Source organism: Oncorhynchus clarkii, unplaced genomic scaffold (assembly GCF_045791955.1).
Source record: "Oncorhynchus clarkii lewisi isolate Uvic-CL-2024 unplaced genomic scaffold, UVic_Ocla_1.0 unplaced_contig_11375_pilon_pilon, whole genome shotgun sequence".
NCBI lineage: Eukaryota > Metazoa > Chordata > Actinopteri > Salmoniformes > Salmonidae > Oncorhynchus > Oncorhynchus clarkii.
Window position 1 is genome coordinate 127,501 of NW_027257983.1, and position 17,500 is coordinate 145,000.

At 45.2% G+C, this 17,500-nt stretch overlaps 1 protein-coding gene across 2 annotated transcripts in view; it reads left to right on the forward strand.

Moving 5' to 3' along the window:
* The window catches only part of LOC139394397 (paired box protein Pax-5-like), a 124,297-nt gene that overhangs the window by 73,365 nt on the left and 33,432 nt on the right, over positions 1 to 17,500 (forward strand). For both annotated transcript variants that reach the window (XM_071142451.1, XM_071142452.1), the window contains exon 6: positions 8,412 to 8,512. In XM_071142451.1, the coding sequence (XP_070998552.1) occupies positions 8,412 to 8,512 (101 nt within the window). The remainder of the gene's footprint in view (positions 1 to 8,411; positions 8,513 to 17,500) is intronic.

Genomic DNA, 17,500 nt, shown 5'->3' on the forward strand with positions numbered 1-17,500 from the left:
ATGTCCATTCTATTAATCGTATTTCTATGTCCGTTGTACTCGTTATAGTCTATGTCCATTCTATTAATTATAGTTCTATGTTCGTTGTACTCGTTATAGTCTATGTCCATTCTATTAATCGTATTTCTATGTTCGTTGTACTCGTTATAGTCTATGTCCATTCTATTAATCGTATTTCTATGTCCGTTGTACTCGTTATAGTCTATCTCCATTCTATTAATCGTATTTCTATGTCCGTTGTACTCGTTATAGTCTATGTCCATTCTATTAATCGTATTTCTATGTCCGTTGTACTCGTTATAGTCTATGTCCATTCTAGTCATTATAGTTCTATGACAGCGTCTCAGCGGTCTGTTCCATTCTCTCATTAACAGCTCTGCTAATCACAGCGACAATTAGCCTAGCCCCCGCTGTGGCCTCACACACACACACACACACACACACACACACACACACACACACACACACACACACACACACACACTGCCTAATAGCCTCAGACACACAGTAAAATCACGACAGGGGAAACAGCATGCCAAAAAGACAACAAGATCTCGCAGCTAATTTGACTTCACATTCTGACGTTTCTCCACACAGCGTTTTTTTCAAAGTTGTTAGACACCTCACAGCTGGTTAAATTTAGGCAATCATTCTGATTGGTTAAGGTAAGGGTTAAGGTCTGGGATAGGGTTGTGATTGGTTAAGGTAAGGGTTAAGGTCTGGGACAGGGTTATGATTGGTTAAGGTCTGGGATAGGGTTATGAATGGTTAAGGTAAGGGTTAAGGTTTGGGATAGGGTTGTGATTGGTTAAGGTCTGGGATAGGGTTGTGATTGGTTAAGGTAAGGGTTATGATTGGTTAAGGTAAGGGTTAAGGTCTGGGATAGGGTTGTGATTGGTTAAGGTAAGGGTTAAGGTCTGGGATAGGGTTGTGATTGGTTAAGGTCTGGGATAGGGTTATGATTGGTTAAGGTCTGGGATAGGGTTATGATTGGTTAAGGTAAGGGTTGTGATTGGTTAAGGTAAGGGTTAAGGTCTGGGATAGGGTTATGATTGGTTAAGGTCTGGGATAGGGTTATGATTGGTTAAGGTAAGGGTTGTGATTGGTTAAGGTAAGGGTTAAGGTTTGGGATAGGGTTGTGATTGGTTAAGGTAAGGGTTGTGATTGGTTAAGGTAAGGGTTAAGGTTTGGGATAGGGTTGTGATTGGTTAAGGTAAGGGTTAAGGTTTGGGATATGGTTATGATTGGTTAAGGTAAGGGTTGTGATTGGTTAAGGTAAGGGTTAAGGTTTGGGATAGGGTTATGATTGGTTAAGGTAAGGGTTGTGATTGGTTAAGGTAAGGGTTAAGGTTTGGGATAGGGTTGTGATTGGTTAAGGTAAGGGTTAAGGTCTGGGATAGGGTTGCAAATGAAAAACGAGTCTCTAACACTGGGGATTGAACACGTGACCCTCGGAGCTCATCCACCATCCCCGTCCACAACACCCTAACAAAAAACCCAAGCCTACTTGGGTGGCAGGTAGCCTGGAACCGAAAGGTTGCTGGATCGAATCCCGAGCCGACAAGATACAAATCTGTCATTCTGCCCCCAACAACAACGGCTCCCCGGCCGCCGATGACATGGAAGTGGATTAAGGCAGCCCCCCCCCCCCTCGACCCCCCCGCACCTCTCTCATTCAGAATGCATTCAGTTGTACAACTGACTAGGGGAGGGGGAAGTCGGGATGAATGGATCGGAGGAAGTCGGTGTGAATGGAGAGGAGAGGAGGACTATGGGAGAACTTGACTTGTGGGGCCTAAAGGACACTATTGTGTCTAACTCTCTTTTCTCCCCCTACACAGGGGTGTGTATCCTGGTCTCCCCCCCCCCTACACAGGGGTGTGTATCCTGGTCTCTCCCCCTACACAGGGGTGTGTATCCTGGTCTCTCCCCCTACACAGGGGTGTGTATCCTGGTCTCTCCCCCTACACAGGGGTGTGTATCCTGGTCTCTCCCCCTACACAGGGGTGTGTATCCTGGTCTCTCTCCCCCTACACAGGGGTGTGTATCCTGGTCTCTCCCCTACACAGGGGTGTGTATCCTGGTCTCTCCCCCTACACAGGGGTGTGTATCCTGGTCTCACCCCTACACAGGGGTGTGTATCCTGGTCTCTCCCCCTACACAGGGGTGTGTATCCTGGTCTCCCCCCTACACAGGGGTGTGTATCCTGGTCTCTCCCCTACACAGGGGTGTGTATCCTGGTCTCTCCCCTAAACAGGGGTGTGTCTGTCCTTGACTTCTGAAACATGATATTTGTTGAGGTTAATGGATAGGGTTCAGTTCCTCTGGGAGGGGGGTAGGGTTCAGTTCCTCTGGGAGGGGGGTAGGTCTGTTTTTCAGGGTTCAGTTCCTCTGGGAGGGGGGTAGGTCTGTTTTTCAGGGTTCAGTTCCTCTGGGAGGGGGGTAGGTCTGTTTTTCAGGGTTCAGTTCCTCTGGGAGGGGGGTAGGTCTGTTTTTCAGGGTTCAGTTCCTCTGGGAGGGGGGTAGGTCTGTTTTTCAGGGTTCAGTTCCTCTGGGAGGGGGGTAGGGTTCAGTTCCTCTGGGAGGGGGGGTAGGTCTGTTTTTCAGGGTTCAGTTCCTCTGGGAGGGGGGTAGGGTTCAGCTCCTCTGGGAGGGGGGTAGGTCTGTTTTTCAGGGTTCAGTTCCTCTGGGAGGGGGGTAGGTCTGTTTTTCAGGGTTCAGTTCCTCTGGGAGGGGGTTAGGGTTCAGTTCCTCATGGGAGGGGGGTAGGTCTGTTTTTCAGGGTTCAGTTCCTCTGGGAGGGGGGTAGGGTTCAGGTCCTCTGGGAGGGGGGTAGGGTTCAGTTCCTCTGGGAGGGGGATAGGGTTCAGTTCCTCTGGGAGGGGGGTAGGGTTCAGCTCCTCTGGGAGGGGGGTAGGGTTCAGCTCCTCTGGGAGGGGGGTAGGTCTGCTTTTCAGGGTTCAGTTCCTCTGGGAGGGGGTTAGAGTTCAGTTCCTCTGGGAGGGGGTATTGTTCAGTTCCTCTCTCTCTTTGATCTAAGGGGTTTAGGGGGCAGACGTACACACTGGGCTGGAGCAGGGGGTCAGAGTTCATCTGAAGCAGGGGTGGTCAGAGTTCATCTGGAGCAGGGGGGGTCAGAGTTAATCTGGAGCAGGGAGGGGTCAGAGTTAATCTGGAGCAGGGAGGGGTCAGAGTTCATCTGGAGCAGGGGGTCAGAGTTAATCTGGAGCAGGGGGAGTCAGAGTTCATCTGGAGCAGGGGGTCAGAGTTTAGACCCTTGTCTTATCAGTATGTTAATCTATGTCAAGTACGAAGAGATCCACAGTAGTTATCACACACACTCGCACGTACACACTCACTCACTCGCACACTCGCACGTACACACACACTCACTCACTCACTCACTCACTCACTCACTCACTCACACACACACACACACACACACACACACACACACACACACACACACACACACACACACACACACACACACACACACACACACACACACACACACACACACACACACACACACACACACACACACACACACACAGTCATCCCTATTCAACCCTTATTTATCTTCTTAGAAAACTGTTTCCAGGGTCTGAAGAGAGAGAAGGGGGGAGGTGTATCGTAACTCATCTCACGTGTCGTTCTGGAGGCAGCTCTGTGGTCACTAGCTGGCACGGCCACAAAGTCAGCAAATTGAAGTCAGAGGGAGACAGGAAGGGAGACAGGAAGAGAGACAGGAAGAGAGGGATGGAGTCAGAGGAAGACAGGAAGAGAGGGATGGAGTCAGAGAGAGACAGGAAGAGAGGGATGGAGTCAGGAAGGGAGACAGGAAGGGAGACAGGAAGAGAGGGATGTAGTCAGAGGGAGACAGGAAGAGAGGAATGGAGTCAGAGGGAGACAGGAAGAGAGGGATGGAGTCAGAGGGAGACAGGAAGAGAGGGATGGAGTCAGAGGGAGACAGGAAGAGAGGGATGTAGTCAGAGGGAGACAGGAAGAGACAGGAAGAGAGGGATGGAGTCAGAGGGAGACAGGAAGAGAGACAGGAAGAGAGGGATGGAGTCAGAGGGAGACAGGAAGAGAGACAGGAAGAGAGGGATGGAGTCAGAGGGAGATAGGAAGAGAGGGATGGAGTCAGAGGGAGACAGGAAGAGAGGGATGGAGTCAGAGGGAGACAGGAAGAGAGGGATGGAGTCAGATGGAGACAGGAAGAGAGGGATGGAGTCAGATGGAGACAGGAAGAGAGGGATGGAGTCAGATGGAGACAGGAAGAGAGGGATGGAGTCAGATGGAGACAGGAAGAGCGGGATGGAGTCAGAGGGAGACAGGAAGAGAGGGATAAGGCAGAAAGGAGAGAACAATGTGGTTCATTGTTGGACCAGGATGAGGCTGGATGGTTTTGTGTGTGTGTGTGTGTGTGTGTGTGCGTGTGTGTGTGTGCGTGTGTGCGCGTGTGCGTGTGTGTGTGTGCGTGTGTGCGTGTGCGTGTGTGTGTGTGTGTGTGTGTGTGTGTGTGTGTGTATGTGTGTGTGTGTGTATGTGTGTGTGTGTGTCAGACGGTGAATAGGATTTAACCCGTTTCTTTTACCACAGACACAATGACACCATTGGGGTTGCTAGGGGGGTTTTGGACAGGATGGCTTGGGGTTGCTAGGGGGGTTGTGGACAGGGTGGCTTGGGGTTGCTAGGGGTGATGTGGACGAGGATAGCTTGGGGTTGCTAGGGTGTTGTGGACAGGATAGCTTGGGGTTGCTAGGGTGTTGTGGACAGGGTGGCTTGGAGTTGCTAAGGGTGTTGGGGACAGGATGGCTTGGGGTTGCTAGGGTGTTGTGGACAGGATAGCTTGGGTTTGCTAGGGTGTTGTGGACAGGGTGGCTTGGAGTTGCTAAGGGTGTTGGGGACAGGATGGCTTGTGGTTGCTAGGGGGGTTGTGGACAGGATGGCTTGGGGTTGCTAGGGGTGTTTTGGACAGGATGGCTTGGGGTTGCTAGGGGGGTTGTGGACAGGATGGCTTGGGGTTGCTAGGGGTGTTGTGGACAGGGTGGCTTGGGGTTGCTAGGGGTGATGTGGACGAGGATAGCTTGGGGTTGCTAGGGTGTTGTGGACAGGATAGCTTGGGGTTGCTAGGGTGTTGTGGACAGGGTGGCTTGGAGTTGCTAAGGGTGTTGGGGACAGGATGGCTTGGGGTTGCTATGGTGTTGTGGACAGGGTGGCTTCGAGTTGTTAAGGGTGTTGGGGACAGGATGGCTTGGGGTTGCTAGGGTGTTGTGGACAGGATAGCTTGGGGTTGCTAGGGTGTTGTGGACAGGGTGGCTTGGAGTTGCTAAGGGTGTTGGGGACAGGATGGCTTGGGGTTGCTAAGGGTGTTGGGGACAGGATGGCTTGGGGTTGCTAGGGTGTTGTGGACAGGATAGCTTGGAGTTGCTAAGGGTGCTGGGGACAGGATGGCTTGGGGTTGCTAGGGGTGTTGGGGACGGGATGGCTTGGGGTTGCTAGGGGTGATGTGGACGAGGATAGCTTGGGGTTGCTAGGGGTGTTGTGGACGGGATGGCTTGGGGTTGCTAGGGGTGTTGTGGACAGGATAGCTTGGGGGTTGCTAGAGTGTTTTGGACAGGATAGCTTGGGGTTGCTAGGGTGTTGTGGACAGGGTGGCTTGGAGTTGCTAAGGGTGTTGGGGACAGGATAGCTTGGGGTTGCTATGGTGTTGTGGACAGGGTGGCTTCGAGTTGTTAAGGGTGTTGGGGACAGGATGGCTTGTGGTTGCTATGGTGTTGTGGACAGGGTGGCTTGGGGTTGCTAGAGGTGTTGGGGACGGGATAGTTTATGGTTGCTAGGGAGTTGTGGACAGGATGGCTTGGGGTTGCTAGGGTGTTGTGTACGGGATGGCTTGGGGTTGCTAGGGTGTTGTGTACGGGATGGCTTAGGGTTGCTAGGGTGTTGTGGACAGGGGTCGTGTGTTCAATTGCAGTGATCGCTAAACATTAACTGTTACAGTAACCCTAAACATTAACCCTCTACCTCTCTCTCTCTCTGTCTCTCTCTCTCTCTCTCTCTCTCTCTCTCTGTCTCTGTCTCTCTCTCCCTCTGTCTCTCTCTGTCTCTCTCTCTCTCTCTCTCTCTCTCTCTCTCTGTCTCTGTCTCTCTCTGTCTCTCTCTCTCTCTCTCTCTCCCTCTCTCCCCTCTCTCTCTCTGTCTCTCTGTCTCTCTCTCTCTCTCTCTGTCTCTCTCTCCCTCTCTCTCTCTCTCTGTCTCGCTCTCTGACTTATCTCTCCCCTCTCTCTCTCTCTCTCTCCTCTCTCTCTCTGTCTCTCTCTCTCTCTCTCTCTCTCTCTGTCTCGCTCTCTGACTTATCTCTCCCCTCTCTCTCTCTCTCTCTCCTCTCTCTCTCTCTCTCTCTCTGTCTCTCTCTCTGTCTCTCTCTCTCTCTCTCTCTCTCTCTCTGTCTCTCTCTCTCTCTCTCTCTCTCTCTCTCTCTGTCTTTCTCTCATAGAGAGTCCAATCAGCGGTCCAATCTCCCTCTTTCTCTCTGTTTCTGGTCCTCTGTCCTGACTGACTGGGGTCAGTCTTTGAAAGTGTGTGTGTGTGTGTGTGTGTGTGTGCGTACGAGTAAAAGTACAGTGTGTGTGTGTGTGTGTGTGTGTCTTTGACAGGGCCATAGAGAAAGCAATAAGCCAGTAGAGATGGTGCTATCAGAGAGACATGATTGATCAATTGAATTCCATCAGGACTGGCGGCCGCAAGGGATTAAGTGGGTCGCCGTGGGTTACCCGGCTAAAGCATCATCGCCTTTATCTCAGCGCTGATTGGTCTGTCACCAGGGACCCGGATCATACGCTCACTGAGAGGAGGGTGAGAGAGAGAGAGAGAGACATTATTATCAAGACGTGTGCTTGTTATAGTGAGAATGAGGACTGTAAAGACCTACTGTATCTGTCAACAAGCTACAGAATACAGTGTGTGTGTGTGTGTGTGTGTGTGTGTGTGTGTGTGTGTGTGTGTATTTGAATGTGAATTGGAAAATGATGATTTATAGAGGACTGTTATCGTACACACTCTCTTTTCTTATGACTTATCTCTCTATCCTTACTCCTTTCAAACTCCCCTCTCCCTCCCCTCCCCTCCCTCTTCCCCCCTCTCCCTCTCCTCCCCCATCTTCCCCCTCCTCCCTCTCCATCTCCCCCTCTCCATCTCCCCCTCTCCCACTGCTCTCTCTCCCCATCTCCCCCTCTCCCTCTCCATCTCCCCCTCTCCCACTCCTCCCTCTCCATCTCCCCCTCTCCATCTCCCCCTCTCCCACTGCTCTCTCTCCCCATCTCCCCCTCTCCCTCTCCATCTCCCCCTCTCCCACTCCTCCCTCTCCATCTCCCCCTCTCCCTCTCCTCCCTCTCCATCTCCCCCTCTCACTCTCCTCCATCTCCTCCATCTCCATCTCTCCCTCTCCCTCTTCTCCCTCTCCATCTCCCCCTCTCCCACTCCTCCCTCTCCATCTCCCCCTCTCCCTCTCCTCCCTTTACATCTCCCCCTCTCCCTCTCCTCCATCTCCATCTCTCCCTCTCCCTCTTCTCCCTCTCCTCCCCCTCTCCATCTCCTCCCTCTCCATCTTCCCCCTCTCCCTCTCCATCTCCCCCCTCTCCCTCTCCTTCTCCTTCCCTCCATCTTCCCCCTCCTCCCTCTCCCTCTCCATCTCCCCCCTCTCACTCTCCATCTCCCCCCTCTCCCTCTCCTCCTCCTTCTCTCCATCTTCCCCCTCCTCCCTCTCCCTCTCCATCCTCCCCTCTCCCTCTCCTCCTCCTTCTCTCCATCTCCCCCCTCTCCCTCTCCTCCTCCTTCCCTCCATCTCCCCCCCCCCCCCCCCCCCCCCCTCCATCTCCCCCTATCCATCTCCACCCTCTCCCTCTCCATCTCCACCCTCTCTTCTCTCTCCCCCACAAATGAAAACATATTTTGGGATGGCTGTCATCACAGACACACACACACCTACACACACACGGCTGTGACCCCAGGACTAAAATAGGTTCTCAGCAACGTTTTAGAAACAGTGAATTGGCTCTATAACTCAGGGGTTTTCACCCCCTCCCCTTTCTTCTGCTGTTCTTTCGTTCTCTCCATCTAATCATTTGGGACGGACAGTCTTCAGAGTTCTGATAATTGTCTCGTTTAGAAGCTTGAACCGGCCAATCGCTACTGCTGACCACAGCTCACACATGGACACACACTAGACTAGTGAAAAACCACTCTCTCTCTCTCTCTCTCTCTCTCTCTCTCTCTGTCTCTCTGTCTCTGTCTGTGTCTCTCTGTGTGTCTCTCTGTGTGTCTCTCTCTGTGTGTCTCTCTCTCTGTCTCTGTCTCTATGTCTCTCTCTCTGTCTCTCTTTCTAACCTCTCTCTCTCTCTCCACAGCCCTCCAGGAGTCTCCTCTAGCCAATGGCCATGGTCCAGGAGGGCGGGATTTCCTGAGGAAGCAGATGAGAGGGGACCTCTTCTCGCCGCAGCAGATTGAGGTATTGTCACGTACACCGGGCAGATGCAGTGAAACGTGTTATTTTACAAGGCCAGCCATAGTAGTACTGTGCCCCTGGAGCAAATTACGGTTCATTGCCTTGCTCAAGGGCACATCAGAAAATTGTTCACCGTGTTGTCTAGATGTGGTTCTGGGTTGTAGAGATAACCTACTCTGTGTTTCAGTATGATAGAGATGTGGTTGAGGGTTGTAGAGATAACCTACTCTGTGTTTCAGTATGATAGATTTGTGATAGATGTGTTTGTGGGTTGTAGAGATAACCTACTCTGTGTTTCAGTATGATAGATATGTGGTTGTGGGTTGTAGAGATAACCTACTCTGTGTTTCAGTATGATAGATATGTGGTTGTGGGTTGTAGAGATAACCTACTCTGTGTTTCAGTAGTATGATAGACATGTGATTTCAGTAGTACGATAGACATGTGATTTCAGTAGTATGATAGAAATGTGGTTGTGGATTGTAGAGATAACCTACTCTGTGTTTCAGTATGATAGAGATGTGGTTGTGGGTTGTAGAGATAACCTACTCTGTGTACCAGTATGATAGACACGTGGTTGAGGGTTTTAGAGATAACCTACTCTGTGTTTCAGTATGATAGACATGTGGTTGAGGGTTGTAGAGATAACCTACTCTGTGTTTCAGTATGATAGATATGTGATAGATGTGGTTGTGGATTGTAGAGATAACCTACTCTGTGTTTCAGTATGATAGAGATGTGGTTGTGGGTTGTAGAGATAACCTACTCTGTGTTTCAGTATGATAGATATGTGATAGATGTGGTTGTGGATTGTAGAGATAACCTACTCTGTGTTTTAGTATGATAGAGATGTGGTTGTGGATTGTAAAGATAATCTACTTTGTTTTTCAATATGGTAGAGATGTGGTTGTGGGTTGTAGAGATAACCTACTCTGTGTTTCAGTATGATAGAGATGTGGTTGTGGATTGTAGAGATAACCTACTCTGTGTTTCAGTATGATAGAGATGTGGTTGTGGATTGTAGAGATAGCCTACTCTGTGTTTCAGTATGATAGAGATGTGGTTGTGGGTTGTAGAGATAACCTACTCTGTGTTTCAGTAGTATGATAGAGATGTGGTTGTGGGTTGTAGAGATAACCTACTCTGTGTTTCAGTATGATAGAGATGTGGTTGTGGATTGTAGAGATAGCCTACTCTGTGTTTCAGTATGATAGAGACGTGGTTGTGGATTGTAGAGATAACCTACTCTGTGTTTCAGTAGTATGATAGAGATGTGGTTGTGGGTTGTAGAGATAACCTACTCTGTGTTTCAGTATGATAGAGATGTGGTTGTGGATTGTAGAGATAACCTACTCTGTGTTTCAGTAGTATGATAGAGATGTGGTTGTGGGTTGTAGAGATAACCTACTCTGTGTTTCAGTAGTATGATAGAGATGTGGTTGTGGGTTGTAGAGATAACCTACTCTAATAGGGAAACTAATGGTGTGTCGGCACGCTGTGTCCGTATTGACATTCCTTTAATCTGTCCCAGGAGAGGTTAACGACGGGACGGGAGACTATTATCGACCTGTCCGTCAATAATTATTACCTCACTTCCTGCTGGGAAGAACACGACAAAGGGGGCTTGTCTACTGATGCATCATGGGATAGTGCTGGGATTAAAGGCCTGAGGGCGGTTTGCTGATCTATTTCTTTTATCGACACTGAAATAACTGAAACCAAAACGGAAACTGTATAGAAAAATATAATGGGATCTATATTTATAGTCTCTTCAATCTGTCCAGCTAGATAACAGTCATCTATAGTCTCTAGATAACAGTCATCTATAGTCTCTAGATAACAGTCATCTATAGTCTCTAGATAACAGTCATTTATAGTCTCTTCACTCTGTCCAGCTAGATAACAGTCTCTAGATAACAGTCATCTATAGTCTCTAGATAACAGTCATCTATAGTCGCTAGATAACAGTCATTTATAGTCTCTAGATAACAGTCATTTATAGTCTCTAGATAACAGTCATCTATAGTCTCTTCACGCTGTCCATCTAGATAACAGTCATCTATAGTCTCTAGATAACAGTCATCTATAGTCTCTAGATAACAGTCATTTATAGTCTCTAGATAACAGTCATCTATAGTCTCTAGATAACAGTCATCTATAGTCTCTAGATAACAGTTATCGATAGTCTCTTCACTCTGTCCAGCTAGATAACAGTCATCTATAGTCTCTAGATAACAGTCATCTATAGTCTCTAGATAACAGTCATCTATAGTCTCTAGATAACAGTCATCTATAGTCTCTTCACTCTGTCCAGCTAGATAACAGTCATCTATAGTATTTTCGCTCTGTCCAGCTAGATAACAGTCATCTATAGTCTCTAGATAACAGTCATCTATGGTCTCTAGATAACAGTCATCTATAGTCTCTTCACTCTGTCCAGCTAGATAACAGTCATCTATAGTCTCTGATAACAGTCATCTATAGTCTCTAGATAACAGTCATCTATAGTCTCTAGATAACAGTTATCTATAGTCTCTTCACTCTGTCCAGCTAGATAACAGTCATCTATAGTCTCTAGATAACAGTCATCTATAGTCTCTAGATAACAGTCATCTATAGTCTCTAGAAAACAGTTATCTATAGTCTCTTCACTCTGTCCAGCTAGATAACAGTCATCTATAGTCTCTAGATAACAGTCATCTATGGTCTCTAGATAACAGTCATCTATAGTCTCTTCACTCTGTCCAGCTAGATAACAGTCATCTATAGTCTCTGATAACAGTCATCTATAGTCTCTAGATAACAGTCATCTATAGTCTCTTCACGCTGTCCATCTAGATAACAGTCATCTATAGTCTCTAGATAACAGTCATTTATAGTCTCTAGATAACAGTCATCTATAGTCTCTTCACGCTGTCCATCTAGATAACAGTCATCTATAGTCTCTAGATAACAGTCATCTATAGTCTCTAGATAACAGTCATTTATAGTCTCTAGATAACAGTCATCTATAGTCTCTAGATAACAGTCATCTATAGTCTCTAGATAACAGTTATCGATAGTCTCTTCACTCTGTCCAGCTAGATAACAGTCATCTATAGTCTCTAGATAACAGTCATCTATAGTCTCTAGATAACAGTCATCTATAGTCTCTAGATAACAGTCATCTATAGTCTCTTCACTCTGTCCAGCTAGATAACAGTCATCTATAGTATTTTCGCTCTGTCCAGCTAGATAACAGTCATCTATAGTCTCTAGATAACAGTCATCTATGGTCTCTAGATAACAGTCATCTATAGTCTCTTCACTCTGTCCAGCTAGATAACAGTCATCTATAGTCTCTGATAACAGTCATCTATAGTCTCTAGATAACAGTCATCTATAGTCTCTAGATAACAGTTATCTATAGTCTCTTCACTCTGTCCAGCTAGATAACAGTCATCTATAGTCTCTAGATAACAGTCATCTATAGTCTCTAGATAACAGTCATCTATAGTCTCTAGAAAACAGTTATCTATAGTCTCTTCACTCTGTCCAGCTAGATAACAGTCATCTATAGTCTCTAGATAACAGTCATCTATGGTCTCTAGATAACAGTCATCTATAGTCTCTTCACTCTGTCCAGCTAGATAACAGTCATCTATAGTCTCTGATAACAGTCATCTATAGTCTCTAGATAACAGTCATCTATAGTCTCTTCACGCTGTCCATCTAGATAACAGTCATCTATAGTCTCTAGATAACAGTCATCTATAGTCTCTAGATAACAGTCATCTATAGTCTCTTCACGCTGTCCATCTAGATAACAGTCATCTATAGTCTCTAGATAACGGTCATCTATAGTCTCTAGATAACAGTCATTTATAGTCTCTAGATAACAGTCATCTATAGTCTCTAGATAACAGTCATCTATAGTCTCTAGATAACAGTTATCTATAGTCTCTTCACTCTGTCCAGCTAGATAACAGTCATCTATAGTCTCTAGATAACAGTCATCTATAGTCTCTAGATAACAGTCATCTATAGTCTCTAGATAACAGTCATCTATAGTCTCTTCACTCTGTCCAGCTAGATAACAGTCATCTATAGTATTTTCGCTCTGTCCAGCTAGATAACAGTCATCTATAGTCTCTAGATAACAGTCATCTATGGTCTCTAGATAACAGTCATCTATAGTCTCTTCACTCTGTCCAGCTAGATAACAGTCATCTATAGTCTCTGATAACAGTCATCTATAGTCTCTAGATAACAGTCATCTATAGTCTCTAGATAACAGTTATCTATAGTCTCTTCACTCTGTCCAGCTAGATAACAGTCATCTATAGTCTCTAGATAACAGTCATCTATAGTCTCTAGATAACAGTCATCTATAGTCTCTAGAAAACAGTTATCTATAGTCTCTTCACTCTGTCCAGCTAGATAACAGTCATCTATAGTCTCTAGATAACAGTCATCTATGGTCTCTAGATAACAGTCATCTATAGTCTCTTCACTCTGTCCAGCTAGATAACAGTCATCTATAGTCTCTGATAACAGTCATCTATAGTCTCTAGATAACAGTCATCTATAGTCTCTAGATAACAGTTATCTATAGTCTCTTCACTCTGTCCAGCTAGATAACAGTCATCTATAGTCTCTAGATAACAGTCATCTATAGTCTCTAGATAACAGTCATCTATAGTCTCTAGATAACAGTCATCTATAGTCTCTTCACTCTGTCCAGCTAGATAACAGTCATCTATAGTCTCTAGATAACAGTCATCTATGGTCTCTAGATAACAGTCATCCCAAGAATGTCCCTGTATTTAGCACCATCCATCATTCCTTCAAATCTGACAAGTTTCCCAGTCCCTGCCGATGAAAAACAGCATGATGCGGCCACCACCATGCTTCACTGTGGGGATGGTGTTCTCGGGGTGATGAGAGGTGTTGGGTTTGCGCCACACATAGCTTTTTTTATTTTATGGTCAAAAAGCTACATTTTAGTCTCATCTGACCAGAGTACCTTATTCCAGTACCTTACTCTGTCCAGCTAGATAACAGTCATCTGACCAGAGTACCTTATTCCAGTACCTTACTCTGTCCAGCTAGATAACAGTCATCTATAGTCTCTAGATAACAGTCATCTGACCAGAGTACCTTACTCTGTCCAGCTAGATAACAGTCATCTATAGTCTCTAGATAACAGTCATCTGACCAGAGTACCTTATTCCAGTACCTTACTCTGTCCAGCTAGAAAACAGTCATCTATAGTCTCTAGATAACAGTCATCTGACCAGAGTACCTTACTCTGTCCAGCTAGATAACAGCCATCTATAGTCTCTAGATAACAGTCATCTAACCAGAGTACCTTATTCCAGTACCTTACTCTGTCCAGCTAGATAACAGTCATCTATAGTCTCTAGATAACAGTCATCTGACCAGAGTACCTTACTCTGTCCAGCTAGATAACAGTCATCTATAGTCTCTAGATAACAGTCATCTGACCAGAGTACCTTATTCCAGTACCTTACTCTGTCCAGCTAGATAACAGTCATCTATAGTCTCTAGATAACAGTCATCTGACCAGAGTACCTTACTCTGTCCAGCTAGATAACAGTCATCTATAGTCTCTAGATAACAGTCATCTGACCAGAGTACCTTATTCCAGTACCTTACTCTGTCCAGCTAGATAACAGTCATCTATAGTCTCTAGATAACAGTCATCTGACCAGAGTACCTTATTCCAGTACCTTACTCTGTCCAGCTAGATAACAGTCATCTATAGTCTCTAGATAACAGTCATCTGACCAGAGTACCTTACTCTGTCCAGCTAGATAACAGTCATCTATAGTCTCTAGATAACAGTCATCTGACCAGAGTACCTTATTCCAGTACCTTACTCTGTCCAGCTAGATAACAGTCATCTATAGTCTCTAGATAACAGTCATCTGACCAGAGTACCTTATTCCAGTACCTTACTCTGTCCAGCTAGATAACAGTCATCTATAGTCTCTAGATAACAGTCATCTGACCAGAGTACCTTACTCTGTCCAGCTAGATAACAGTCATCTATAGTCTCTAGATAACAGTCATCTGACCAGAGTACCTTATTCCAGTACCTTACTCTGTCCAGCTAGATAACAGTCATCTATAGTCTCTAGATAACAGTCATCTGACCAGAGTACCTTACTCTGTCCAGCTAGATAACAGCCATCTATAGTCTCTAGATAACAGTCATCTGACCAGAGTACCTTATTCCAGTACCTTACTCTGTCCAGCTAGAAAACAGTCATCTATAGTCTCTAGATAACAGTCATCTGACCAGAGTACCTTACTCTGTCCAGCTAGATAACAGCCATCTATAGTCTCTAGATAACAGTCATCTAACCAGAGTACCTTATTCCAGTACCTTACTCTGTCCAGCTAGATAACAGTCATCTATAGTCTCTAGATAACAGTCATCTGACCAGAGTACCTTGTTCCAGTACCTTACTCTGTCCAGCTAGATAACAGTCATCTATAGTCTCTAGATAACAGTCATCTGACCAGAGTACCTTACTCTGTCCAGCTAGATAACAGTCATCTATAGTCTCTAGATAACAGTCATCTGACCAGAGTACCTTATTCCAGTACCTTACTCTGTCCAGCTAGATAACAGTCATCTATAGTCTCTAGATAACAGTCATCTGACCAGAGTACCTTGTTCCAGTACCTTACTCTGTCCAGCTAGATAACAGTCATCTATAGTCTCTAGATAACAGTCATCTGACCAGAGTACCTTACTCTGTCCAGCTAGATAACAGTCATCTATAGTCTCTAGATAACAGTCATCTGACCAGAGTACCTTATTCCAGTACCTTACTCTGTCCAGCTAGATAACAGTCATCTATAGTCTCTAGATAACAGTCATCTGACCAGAATACCTTACTCTGTCCAGCTAGATAACAGTCATCTATAGTCTCTAGATAACAGTCATCTGACCAGAGTACCTTATTCCAGTACCTTACTCTGTCCAGCTAGATAACAGTCATCTATAGTCTCTAGATAACAGTCATCTGACCAGAGTACCTTATTCCAGTACCTTACTCTGTCCAGCTAGATAACAGTCATCTATAGTCTCTAGATAACAGTCATCTGACCAGAGTACCTTATTCCAGTACCTTACTCTGTCCAGCTAGATAACAGTCATCTATAGTCTCTAGATAACAGTCATCTGACCAGAGTACCTTACTCTGTCCAGCTAGATAACAGTCATCTATAGTCTCTAGATAACAGTCATTTATAGTCTCTAGATAACAGTCATCTATAGTCTCTAGATAACAGTCATCTATAGTCTCTAGATAACAGTCATCTATAGTCTCTTCACTCTGTCCAGCTAGATAACAGTCATCTATAGTCTCTATATAACAGTCATTTATAGTCTCTAGATAACAGTCATTATAGTCTCTAGATAACAGTCATCTATAGTCTCTAGATAACAGTCATCTATAGTCTCTAGATAACAGTCATCTATAGTCTCTTCACTCTGTCCAGCTAGATAACAGTCATCTATAGTCTCTAGATAACAGTCATCTGACCAGAGTACCTTACTCTGTCCAGCTAGATAACAGTCATCTATAGTCTCTAGATAACAGTCATTTATAGTCTCTAGATAACAGTCATCTATAGTCTCTAGATAACAGTCATCTATAGTCTCTAGATAACAGTCATCTATAGTCTCTTCACTCTGTCCAGCTAGATAACAGTCATCTATAGTCTCTAGATAACAGTCATCTATAGTCTCTAGATAACAGTCATTATAGTCTCTAGATAACAGTCATCTATAGTCTCTAGATAACAGTCATCTATAGTCTCTAGATAACAGTCATCTATAGTCTCTAGATAACAGTCATCTATAGTCTCTTCACTCTGTCCAGCTAGATAACTGTCATCTATAGTCTCTAGATAACAGTCATCTGACCAGAGTACCTTATTCCAGTACCTTACTCTGTCCAGCTAGATAACAGTCATCTATAGTCTCTAGATAACAGTCATCTGACCAGAGTACCTTATTCCAGTACCTTACTCTGTCCAGCTAGATAACAGTCATCTATAGTCTCTAGATAACAGTCATCTATGGTCTCTTCACTCTGTCCAGCTAGATAACAGTCATCTATAGTCTCTAGATAACAGTCATCTGACCAGAGTACCTTATTCCAGTACCTTACTCTGTCCAGGTAGATAACAGTCATCTATAGTCTCTAGATAACAGTCATCTGACCAGAGTACCTTACTCTGTCCAGCTAGATAACAGTCATCTATAGTCTCTAGATAACAGTCATCTGACCAGAGTACCTTATTCCAGTACCTTACTCTGTCCAGCTAGATAACAGTCATCTATAGTCTCTAGATAACAGTCATCTGACCAGAGTACCTTATTCCAGTACCTTACTCTGTCCAGCTAGATAACAGTCATCTATAGTCTCTAGATAACAGTCATCTATGGTCTCTTCACTCTGTCCAGCTAGATAACAGTCATCTATAGTCTCTAGATAACAGTCATCTGACCAGAGTACCTTATTCCAGTACCTTACTCTGTCCAGCTAGATAACAGTCATCTATAGTCTCTAGATAACAGTCATCTATAGTCTCTAGATAACAGTCATCTATAGTCTCTAGATAACAGTCATCTATAGTCTCTAGATAACAGTCATCTATAGTCTCTTCACTCTGTCCAGCTAGATAACAGTCATCTATAGTCTCTATATAACAGTCATTTATAGTCTCTAGATAACAGTCATTATAGTCTCTAGATAACAGTCATCTATAGTCTCTAGATAACAGTCATCTATAGTCTCTAGATAACAGTCATCTATAGTCTCTTCACTCTGTCCAGCTAGATAACAGTCATCTATAGTCTCTAGATAACAGTCATCTGACCAGAGTACCTTATTCCAGTACCTTACTCTGTCCAGCTAGATAACAGTCATCTATAGTCTCTATATAACAGTCATTTATAGTCTCTATATA